General features: G+C 44.8%; 1 protein-coding gene across 1 annotated transcript in view; it reads right to left on the minus strand.

Annotated features, from left to right (window-relative positions):
* The window catches only part of LOC126259445 (trypsin-1-like), a 118583-nt gene that overhangs the window by 23488 nt on the left and 82737 nt on the right, over positions 1 to 12358 (minus strand). Inside the window, exon 4 of the mRNA XM_049956262.1 lies at positions 2743 to 2951. Within this exon, the coding sequence (XP_049812219.1) occupies positions 2743 to 2951 (209 nt within the window). The remainder of the gene's footprint in view (positions 1 to 2742; positions 2952 to 12358) is intronic.

Consider the following 12358-nt stretch of genomic DNA (forward strand, 5'->3'; position numbering starts at 1 on the left):
GTTGGAAGATTGGCTCATGCCAATGATTCTCGACTCTGCAAAAATTAGTTAAACAACGATCTTAAACAAACATGTAAGGCACTTTCGAAATAAAATGAAATGAGAGTATGGCATTGATGGCCGGGAGTGCCCAGACGGGGAAGGTTGCCGCCGCGTTGCAAGTCTTTTCAGTTGACGCCAAATTGGGTGACTGGCATGTCGACGATGATGAAATGATAATGAGGACAACCCAACACCCAGTCCCCTAGCGGAGCAAATCTCCGACGCGGCCGTAAATCGAACCTGGGTCTGCCGCATGGCAGTCTCACGCACTAACCACTTAGCTAAGGAGGCGGACTAGCCTATCCTGACAAAATGAAGTATCTCGACTGTCTCTTTATTTCACATTTACTATCACATTCCTAATATTTGATATGAGGAATATTTTGAAGCCAATCTCATTAGAATACCAAAAGTTGAGAACTAGTGACAAAATGTTAGGGCAGCTTTGAATGGTACAAGAATGTGTTCACCAAAGCGAACGTCACAAACAGCCGAGGGTCAAATGTCGTCGGCGGCCCTTTCAGAAGTGAGAGCTAGTCCTCCGGATAATGTCGCGCAGCCACTAGGTTCCCTACTTTCACATGTTTTCCTGTTTATTGCGCTTCAACCGCCTCTGAACGGAGAAAGAAAGGTACTTTTGTCCATCACTCAGAAACATATTCTCCCAAGGGTTCTCTGAGTGGTAAGTACGCTGCAGTTGTCACTTTCTTCAGCCACTTTATTTCGAGTTTCACCCAGATTTTTCAGGTTTTAATTTGTGAAATGTTGACTACAGCAGAGGAAGCTCTTAATATGGTGCTATGAAAATGAGATTCAAGAGAAAGGAAATGCGAAACTGCTACAAGTTTACGAAATGTCAGCGCATAAGTGACTCTGTAAGTATGTCGCATAAAAAATATTTTCCACGCATTTGGCAAAAATGGTTCAAATGGCTCTGAACACTATGGGACTTAACATCTGTCGTCATCAGTCCCCTAGAACTTAGAACTACTTAAACCTAACTAACCTAAGGACATCACACACATCCATGCCCGAGGCAGAATTCGAACCTGCGACCGTAGCAGTCGCGCAGTTCCGGACTGAGCGCCTAGAACCGCTAGACCACCACGGCCGGCTGTAGGGGTTCAAACAGGTTGTCAGTGATTAGGCATGACACACCTCTCTGATTCATATTGGTTGGGATCTCTGACGATCACTGTTCTTACGCCGTGCTCCATGGTTGCGTGTGGTACACCATTCGTTACAGACAAATTTGACAGTAAATGTTGATACACGAACAAATAGGACAGCTAAACTGCCAATGCGGTCATGGGCACGTCCATCACTATATCTCCCTTTGTCCATTCTTTTTCACGTCTCCATGTGAAGCTGATTTATGACAGGGAGCACTGTCATGCTGATAGGACCACAGTCTCCGAACTGTTCCACTACTGTCGGCAGCACACAACGCTATAAAAGGCGTTCATACTGCTACGCATTTAGAGTTTTCTTAAACGAAATAATGGGACCAGACTCTAACCAAAAGAAACAACCATATATTGTAGCATCCGGCAAACCCAAATCTTTCCATCGGACTGGCACGGGGTCCAGCGTGATTCATCACTCTAAATCCTTCATTTCGAGTCATCCACTGTTCAGTAGCGTCGCTTTTTACACCAGATCAAACGGCGTGTAGCATAGACTACAGAGATATGTGTGACTTATGAGGAACTGATCGACTATTGTACCTCATTATTTTTAACGACCTATGTATAGTGATTCTGCTAGCTGGACTGGTGGTAGCATTTGGAATTCACGAATGACTCTTTCCATTAATTTCATGCGAATTTTTACAAACACTCTCCACAATTCTCGATCGTCCCTGTTCGTCAGTATATGCCTAGTCTAGGTTTAGTCGTGGTTATTTCTTCGCATTTCCACTTCATAATCACAACAGCTTTACATTGGTTGCAATGTTCCTGATGCATTTGTTACTCAGGTGACAATCAATGACTAGTCCACGTTCGAAGTCACTGAACTCTCCTGACCAACCCCTTCTGCCGTTATTGATTCCCTACTGACAGAACAATATTCCTGGCTGCCTTTAGTACTGCTGGGTTCACCTCTCGTGGCATCTAGTGTCCATTTCAGCGCTACATACGAATGTTCGGGTACTTTTGATCAAATAGTGTACACACTTCACTCCCATGACTTACGTAAGCAATGAAGGGTCATGTGAACACTTGTTGGTTGGTTGATTTGGGGGAGGGGATCAAACAACGTGGTTATCGCTCACATCGAATAAGGAAAGGGTTTGGACGAAATCGGCCGTGCCCTTTCAAAAGGAACCATCCCAGCATTTGCCTGAAGCGATTTAGGAAAATCACGGAAAACCTAAATCAGGACTGCTGGTCACGCGTTTGAACCGTCGCTTGAGACCAAATGCGAGTCCAGTGTGCTAACCACTGCTCCACCTCGCTCGGTGAACGCTTGTTACCAGTTCTGCGTTCAAAAGCGACCAATTTATCCTTTTAAGGGAGTGACTAATATTTCGTTCTGTAATCTTAGCTGGAAACGATCGAACAGTTCAGAGGAAGCCATTTTCTGCTGTTGAGTTTTGAATTCATAGTTGACTCTGAGGTTTACGGCTATTGCTCGTCGCAGCTTGCATGAATTATGAGTGTAGAACATTGCTGGTACCTTCTCTGCGCTCAACCTTACCTTTGGGCGGCAGGCAGACTGGCCGGATGCGCTTGCTGAAGTCGACTGGTTTGCGCAGGCGCAGCAACGCGATGTCGTGGTTCCATGTGTTTTCCTCGAAGTTGCGGTGTCGAATCACCGAGGAGACCGCGCGCATTATGGCCGGCGTGTCCGTCGTCGACGTCTGGTCGTGGTCGCCCAGGAAGATGCGGATCTTTGACCGCTTCAGTCTGCAGAATACGTGACGCCAACAGATAAATCTCTGTAGCCATGTCTCAGCAAACATTCGTTGCATGATTCTCATCAAGAGCAAGGCTTTACGAATTTTCAAACAAAAATTAAAAAGTGTAACTACTCTTGACAACAGATATTTGTCTCTTACTGAATATACTATGTTCTTGTCGAAAAATAACTTAATTCTATTGTTTCATGTACAAAGCAAATATTTTTGTTGTAATGTTTGGTTTCTGCCACATTGGGCCATCTTCATATCACTATGTAGAGACGAAGATACCAATTACCAGAATCAGCTGTTGCGCATCCTGAGAACTGAGTGAAATTATAAAGTAAGATCAATGTTTCTCCTGCTGACACACTGCCCCTTTCTGTTAATTATTTTGTGTATTGTTTCGTACAAGCACGAACGCGATTCACACTAGCAACTTTTATCGAACAGCTTTGGTGCAAACATAATTTCCCAGAACTGTCATCATTATTTAGCTTTAAGGTCTTTTGCATGGTGATAATGGCCAAGACTTCATTCGTGATGTTAGTTTGAAACAACAAATGGAAACCCATGTTCTTCGCACGAAAAGGGAAACCAAAGAAAACAGTTATTTCAATCGTGTGCAGGCAGTTACAGAACACCTTTGGCGACAATGTGTGGAAACTATTTGTGTGTGTGTGTGTTCGTGTGTGTGTGTGTGTGTGTGTGTGTGTGTGTGTGTGTGTGTGTGTGTGTGAGCGCAAGACTCATCAGCCATTTTATTACCGTTTTGTTTTTATTGAAATATTTGGAGAACTGAAGTATCAATCGTTGTGCCATTTTTTCACATAAGGCGTTTACAGTGCTGTTACGTTCTCGGCACTCTGTTGCATGACTATAGACTTGTTTTAAGCCGCGACTCATAGAGAAAATGTTTCAAAGATTCATTACTAAATTACTCATGGTCTTCGTCCCAAGCAGTTCTGGAGTTTTAAGTGCCATGAGTCAAGATATCCTTCATTTAGTTTGTTTGGCAAGCAGAGTGAATGTAAGCTTTTGTTTGTATAAAAAAAACAAAAATGGTTCAAATGGCTCTGAGCACTAAGGACATCACACACATACATGCCCGAGGCAGGATTCGAACCTGCGACCGTAGCAGTCGCGCGGTTCCGGACTGAAGCGCCTAGAACCGCACGGCCACCGCAGCCAGCTATCAATAAAACATCTTTGTAATGGAAGGAAATAATTTCGGTTTCAAAAGGAGAATAGAAATTGAAAGCAGTGTGATCAAAGTGTGTCATATCGATCCATCTGAAATATTTATCAAAAATTCTTACTTTGAAACAGAAGAAAAGAAAAATGTCAGGCCGGCCGCGGTGGCCGAGCGGTTCTAGGCGCTTGAGTTCGGAACCGCGTGACTGCTACGATCGCAGGTTCGAATCCTTCCTCGGGCATGTATGTGTGTGATGTCCTTAGGTTAGTTAGGTTTAAGTAGTTCTAAGTTCTAGGGGACTGATGACCTCCGACGTTAAGTCCCATAGTGCTCAGAATCATTTGAACCATTTGAAAAATGTCAGTGTATTCAAATGTGGTAAGACCATGGCTGATGTCCGCCACGCCAGCATTGTTTATCAGTTAGCAAACAGAAAAATCTGTTGTAGGAGTGGTTATTTCTTCCTTGGCAGAGCCGGGAACTCTACAGTAAACTTTGCAGCATCGGGCCCCAGGAATAGTATTGTGTAAGGAACAGAAGTTAACATCATATTTTTTCTTGAATTTAATTTTTTTATTCTCTTGTAAAAATTTAAAAGGAATAAGAAATAGTTTTTATTGACTACATTTCTACTAGTTAACATATTACTACTGTTTTTCAGTGTTTTTATTATCATAAATAAAACGTAGAGCCCGGTATTAATGTCACCTGAAACAAAAATATTTTTATTGTCACATATAACTAGTCAGTTGCCTCGTGTGGCACAAAGGACATTTTTCATGAATAATTTATTTTCTAATTTGTAAACATATTTCTTTACAGTGAAGAGATGAAGAGCATAATTCTCTACCATCGGAACACTGTCTTTTTTTTTGTGGAAGTGAGTAATGTGCAGAAGGAGATACTTTTTTTATTCTCTTGAAAAATTAGAGGTTTGGAACTTCTAAAGGTTGATTTTTCCACTCAAGGCCCACTACGCGTAAATGCGAACGTTTATGATGTAGTCAATGCGCAACATTATCGCATTAGACCACGGCTAGGTCATTTACGCTCGTTGTGAAGGACAGCCCATCTCCCAGGTCGCATTGGAGTCGGATTTTTCACATATATGTAATTCGTTTCAGAGAAAGTTCTCAGCACCAAAGTGAACTGCCGTGTACAATGGCATATTGATGGAAGGGACCATCTCGGAATGTATCTGCGGGAAGGAGGAACACGAGATGGCAGCTCATTTGTCAGTTCAGTGCTGGACAACAAAAGTTCGTGAGCAGCCACTTATTATGGAGTAGAAAAACTACAGCTAGGTACGTGTGCAGCGTCACACAGCAAATGCGTTCCGGACACACCATCAATGGGAAAATTCCGCATGGAGTAATGAGTACTGATAAACGCTAATGGCAAGTGCGAGTGCGCTGAAAACCAAAGAGCACAGCATGCTATCTACACTCCTGGAAATGGAAAAAAGAACACATTGACACCTGTGTGTCAGACCCACCATACTTGCTCCGGACACCGCGAGAGGGCTGTACAAGCAATGATCACACGCACGGCACAGCGGACACACCAGGAACCGCGGTGTTGGCCGTCGAATGGCGCTAGCTGCGCAGCATTTGTGCACCGCCGCCGTCAGTATCAGCCAGTTTGCCGTGGCATACGGAGCTCCATCGCAGTCTTTAACACTGGTAGCATGCCGCGACAGCGTGGACGTGAACCGTATGTGCAGTTGACGGACTTTGAGCGAGGGCGTATAGTGGGCATGCGGGAGGACGGGTGGACGTACGCCGAATTGCTCAACACGTGGGGCGTGAGGTCTCCACAGTACATCGATGTTGTCGCCAGTGGTCGGCGGAAGGTGCACGTGCCCGTCGACCTGGGACCGGACCGCAGCGACGCACGGATGCACGCCAAGACCGTAGGATCCTACGCAGTGCCGTAGGGGACCGCACCGCCACTTCCCAGCAAATTAGGGACACTGTTGCTCCTGGGGTATCGGCGAGGACCATTCGCAACCGTCTCCATGAAGCTGGGCTACGGTCCCGCACACCGTTAGGCCGTCTTCCGCTCACGCCCCAACATCGTGCAGCCCGCCTCCAGTGGTGTCGCGACAGGCGTGAATGGAGGGACGAATGGAGACGTGTCGTCTTCAGCGATGAGAGTCGCTTCTGCCTTGGTGTCAATGATGGTCGTATGCGTGTTTGGCGCCGTGCAGGTGAGCGCCACAATCAGGACTGCATACGACCGAGGCACACAGGGCCAACACCCGGCATCATGGTGTGGGGAGCGATCTCCTACACTGGCCGTACATCACTGGTGATCGTCGAGGGGACACTGAATAGTGCACGGTACATCCAAACCGTCATCGAACCCATCGTTCTACCATTCCTAGACTGGCAAGGGAACTTGCTGTTCCAACAGGACAATGCACGTCCGCATGTATCCCGTGCCACCCAACGTGCTCTAGAAGGTGTAAGTCAACTACCCTGGCCAGCAAGATCTCCGGATCTGTCCCCCATTGAGCATGTTTGGGACTGGATGAAGCGTCGTCTCACGCGGTCTGCACGTCCAGCACGAACGCTGGTCCAACTGAGGCGCCAGGTGGAAATGGCATGGCAAGCCGTTCCACAGGACTACATCCAGCATCTCTACGATCGTCTCCATGGGAGAATAGCAGCCTGCATTGCTGCGAAAGGTGGATATACACTGTACTAGTGCCGACATTGTGCATGCTCTGTTGCCTGTGTCTATGTGCCTGTGGTTCTGTCAGTGTGATCATGTGATGTATCTGACCGCAGGAATGTGTCAATAAAGTTTCCCCTTCCTGGGACAATGAATTCACGGTGTTCTTATTTCAATTTCCAGGAGTGTAGTTGGACAAGTAGTGGTGGTCGTCCCCTGGTTCTTCACTTGGAACAGAAAATGACCTGTGACAGTCAGCCATCGTCGGTCACCAGTGAATGATAGACGAAGCTAGCTTCCCATCGTGTGCAACTGTTATTCTCCTGCCTTAGCAAGAAAATGCACTACCCCATAATTTCAGAATGTCGTTATGTGGTTCGAAATAAATACGTAGACCATCACTTAAAATGTTTTAGCTATGTTCACGAGCCGTAAGTAATGTAGATGAATGATAAGATAGTTTTTACGGTTTGTGGCGTAATTAATCGCCAAAATAAATGGTGAATGTGCGGGGAATAAAAGAAAAAATATGGCATAGGGTAGATTCATGTTTCGGTAGGCTAAAGTTTAAAATCTGTGCTGCACCTCTAGTCTTGAGTTTCATATTTAATGAACTGAAACAACACGTCATTGTTAACGGAGAAAAACCTTCAGATGTAAAAGCAGCTTCGGGTATACCCCAAACTTTATGCGAAAGTTGCCCTGGTTTATAGAAAAGTAGAAACACTAGGAAATTGTAGCGAAATGTAGGAATATCTTCAGAAGACCGATGATCCGTGCATGAATTGTCAGCTGACCATGAAAATTAACAAATGGAACATATTGCATATAAATAGACGGAAAAGTTCGTTATTGTTTGACTGCACAACTTCTGAACCAGTCACTGGAATCAGTCACATCCATTAAATGTCCGGACGTAAGCCGGAAATAGTGATTTGGAACAGAAGAACCGCATGAGGCTAATTAGAAGAAAGACGGATGCTAGACATAGATTCATTGATAGAAACCTGTGGAAATATGGTTCACTCACGAAAGACGTAGCATTCGACCGATATCTGCGTATTGCTCCTGAGTCTGAGATGCTTGCCGTGTACGGAGGCAGCAGAGGTCTACAGAAGAGTAGAGTGTTTTGTGACGGGTTCGATCAGTAGGCGGGACCGTTCGGAGGTGCTTATCTAACTCAATTGGCAGACGCCACAGGGGGGACAATAACCATCATGGTGCGCTTTACTGCTAAAATTGCGAGAGCGTGAATTTCTACAAGTTTCACCCAATGTATTGCTGCCTCCCACATATATCTCGCTAAAAGGCCATGATGGATGGAAGATGCCAATTACTATGCGGGGAGGAGCTAAGCCCCTTCTGCTGCTTGTTTCTACTAATGGGCCAATACAAGGGTCGCCAGATGCCTGAGTATAAATTATTAATACAAAATAAAGGAACATATCCTATGGCCTTTAGGCTGATCGGTAGCTGTCTGTTATTTAAAAGCAGGTTTGCACCACGGAATTGTTAAAAGAAAACCGTCTCTCACATGTAAATATGTCTGATGGCTGTTGCTAATATGTATTTATATGACATGGGATTAATCAGTTGTCGAAATGATACCAAAAGGAATTCGTTTACTATACACTTATTTTATAAAGATCTGTTACATACATGGGATAAGCTAAACATGGGGAAAGTCCTAGTACAAAAGTAACAAGAAACACATGAAGTATTAAACTATCTCCGTTATAAGTAATGTACGTGTAGTGGGTCTGCGAGATATTGGGACGGGCAGTGTAAAATAGGCGTTGCCTCCAGAGATAGTGACTTTAAATGATGTCGCAGAAATAACTGCATTACCCTTAGCATTATGGCGAGGTTAGAAATGCACCAGGGTTAATACGGGCACCGAGCAAGTTGTCGAGCAAGTCACGGTTACTCGAAATTCCCAGTGACAAATCTCCACTCCCGGATAGCAAAAGAATTGAAATGAAAAATTAAGAATCATGACTAAGCCTGTGAAACGACTCTAACTTGATCGCAAGGTTCTTAACCGTCACACGATGTCGATCTCCGCTACTTCCTACAACTGCAGCGAGAACGCTCACCATTCTGGCTGCTGCCTCGGATCTCGACCGTACGCCAAGTGCTCCCCATCGATCTCAGGACCAGAAAGCTGCTGTCCTTCTTAGACACCAAAAGTTCTCCCCGTCGCTTTCCAACAGTTTAATACTTTATACATTTCGTATCATTTTTGTACGAAGACTTTCGCTGCGTTTATTTTTTCCTATGTGTACAGATGTCTATGAAATAAATGGCTGGTAATATAATTCTTCTTGGTGTCATTTCGTTAGTTAATTAATGTAGACTAGCCAAGGCCATCAGCCATACTTATGTGTGAAGGACATTGTTTTCTTTTGACGATTCCGTGGTACAAATCTTCTTTTAAATAACAGATACCTTCCGATCAACCTAAAGGCCATAGGACATATTTCTTTATTTTGTGTTAGTCATTGATGCTCAAGCAGCTGGCGACCGTCGTACCGTCTCATTGACAGAAACAAACAGCAACAGGATGCTCAGTTCCTCCTCACATAGCAACTCACGTGTTTCAAGGTAAGTTTGGAGTGATATAAGCCAGGACGAACGCGTACCATGATTCGATTATTCCGCGAAACACTCGCGACAGGATGTTCCAGGTAAAGGGTAAACGACAGTGTTGCCCTCTGTCACACAGCGGAAGGTGGCTTGCGGACTGTCGATGTATATGTAGATATACAATCCTCTCCTCCGTCAGTGAACCATCATTAAATCACTCGCTTCTTGAAAGAATCTAACTCCCATGTATAAACAGCTTCAAATGTTAATATGTTACATTTGACGTTAAATACATAACGAGAAAAAGGTTGGAAAAGGTTTGAAATTAGGTTTAAAGTGCGTTGGTAGTCGCTAGTGCTCTGTCTCAAATACTGGATGAATATACAGGGCTATTACAAATGATTGAAGCGATTTCATAAATTCACTGTAGCTCCATTCATTGACATATGGTCACGACACACTACAGATACGTAGAATAACTCATAAAAGTTTTGTTCGGCTGAAGCCGCACTTCAGGTTTCTGCCGCCAGAGCGCTCGAGAGCGCAGTGAGACAAAATGGCGACAGGAGCCGAGAAAGTGTATGTCGTGCTTGAAATGCACTCACATCAGTCAGTCATAACAGTGCAACGACACTTCAGGACGAAGTTCAACAAAGATCCACCAACTGCTAACTCCATTCGCCGATGGTATGCGCAGTGTAAAGCTTCTGGATGCCTCTGTAAGGGAAAATCAACGGGTCGACCTGCAGTGAGCGAAGAAACGGTTGAACGCGTGCGGGCAAGTTTGACGCGTAGCCCGCGGAAGTCGACGAATAAAGCAAGCAGGGAGCTAAACGTACCACAGTTGACGGTTTGGAAAATCTTACGGAAAAGGCTAAAGCAGAAGCCTTACCGTTTACAATTGCTACAAGCCCTGACACCCGATGACAAAGTCAAACGCTTTGAATTTTCGGCGCGGTTGCAACAGTTCACGGAAGAGGATGGGTTCAGTGCGAAACTTGTTTTCAGTGATGAAGCAACGTTTTTTCTTGATGGTGAAGTGAACGGGCACAATGTGCGAATCTGGGCGGTAGAGAATCCTCACGCATTCGTGCAGCAAATTCGCAATTCACCAAAAGTTAACGTGTTTTGTGCAATCTCACGGTTTAAATTTTACGGCCCCTTTTTCTTCTGCGAAAAAAACGTTACAGGACACGTGTATCTGAGCATGCTGGAAAATTGGCTCATGCCACAACTGGAGACCGACAGCGCCGACTTCATCTTTCAACAGGATGGTGCTCCACCGGACTTCCATCATGATGTTTGGCATTTCTTAAACAGGAGATTGGAAAACCGATGGATCGGTCGTGGTGGAGATCATGATCAGCAATTCATGTCATGGCCTCCACGCTCTCCCGCCTTAACCACATGCGATTTCTTTCTGTGGGGTTATGTGAAAGATTCAGTGTTTAAACCTCCTCTACCAAGAAACGTGCCAGAACTGCGAGGTCGCATCAACGATGCTTTCGAACTCATTGATGGGGACATGCTGCGCCGAGTGTGGGAGGAACTTGATTATCGGCTTGATGTCTGCCGAATCACTAAAGGGGCACATATCGAACATTTGTGAATGCCTAAAAAAACTTTTTGTGTTTTTGTATGTGTGTGCAAAGCATTGTGAAAATATCTCAAATAATAAAGTTATTGTAGAGCTGTGAAATCGCTTCAATCATTTGTAATAACCCTGTATACTGATCAGCCAAAACTTTATGACCACTGTCCACCCCTATGTTGAATGCCTCCTGGAGCGTTGCCGGCACGTGACGCGGTAGGAAAAATAAGTATTCCGAGCGGAAACGGACCTGGGATCACCCTAGCGAAGATACGGGCTGCAAAAGGGGAAACATATTGAGATAAGCGACTTTGATAAAGGGCAGATTATTATTACACAAAATCTGTGAATGTGTATCTCGAAAACGGCAAAGCTGGTCGTATATTCAACAGCTACTGTCGTGAGCACCTACGGAAAGAAGTAGAAGAACGGTGAAACTTCCAATAGGCGCTAATTGGTTGGACGTCCACGACTCTTCACAGAAAGTGGGGTTCGCAGGCTTGTCTGCTCTGTAAATTAGGATAGACGGTGATCTGTGGCATCTCTGCTGGAAGAGCACAATGTTGGTTCAGGCACAAGTGTTTCGGAGCACACAGTGCATCGTACATTGTTGAACATGGGCCTCTGCAGCAGACCACACATACGTTGTTGACCCAACGACGTCGTCAGTTACGATTGCAGCGGGCACAGGACCATCGGGACTCGACCGTCGATAAATGGAAACGTCTTAGCTTTTCGGGTGATTCACATTTTTGCTACACTAGGTCAATGGTCGTCTTAACAAACGCCGCCATCGATGTGAACGGCGGCTCGAAACGTGCAGCGCGCTAAGGACACACGCTGGTGGGAGCAGTATTATGCTATGGCAGACATTCTCCTGCGCTTGCATGGGACCTATGGTAGTAATCAAAGACACGCTGAGAGCTGCAAATCACCTACATCACTTCATGCTTGATATCTTCTCCGACGTCTATGTCATCTTTCAGCAGTATAGTTGTTCGTGTCTCGGAGCCAAAACCGTGCTACAGTTATCTGAAGAGGATTATAGTGACCTGTGCGTAGACATCTAGTGCCATATGTCTTCACAAACCTACCAAAAAACTTTCGGATCCCTGATTCGAAGAACTAATGATGTATTTCTTTTCAAAGACGGACAAACAATCTAATACGCATGTAGTCATAATGTTTTGGCTCACCAGTGTATTCTGGATATTTGGTGCCGTCAATTAAGTTGCTTCGAGTCAAACAGTTTCTAACTATAATATTTGTCTTACCGTGTTAGAATTTTAACGCAAGATGAAGAAACAGTATTGGTTGCAGAGATGTATTTATTATTTCTAAAGTGTTGGGTACCTAGCTTTCTGTC

Source organism: Schistocerca nitens, chromosome 5 (assembly GCF_023898315.1).
Source record: "Schistocerca nitens isolate TAMUIC-IGC-003100 chromosome 5, iqSchNite1.1, whole genome shotgun sequence".
NCBI lineage: Eukaryota > Metazoa > Arthropoda > Insecta > Orthoptera > Acrididae > Schistocerca > Schistocerca nitens.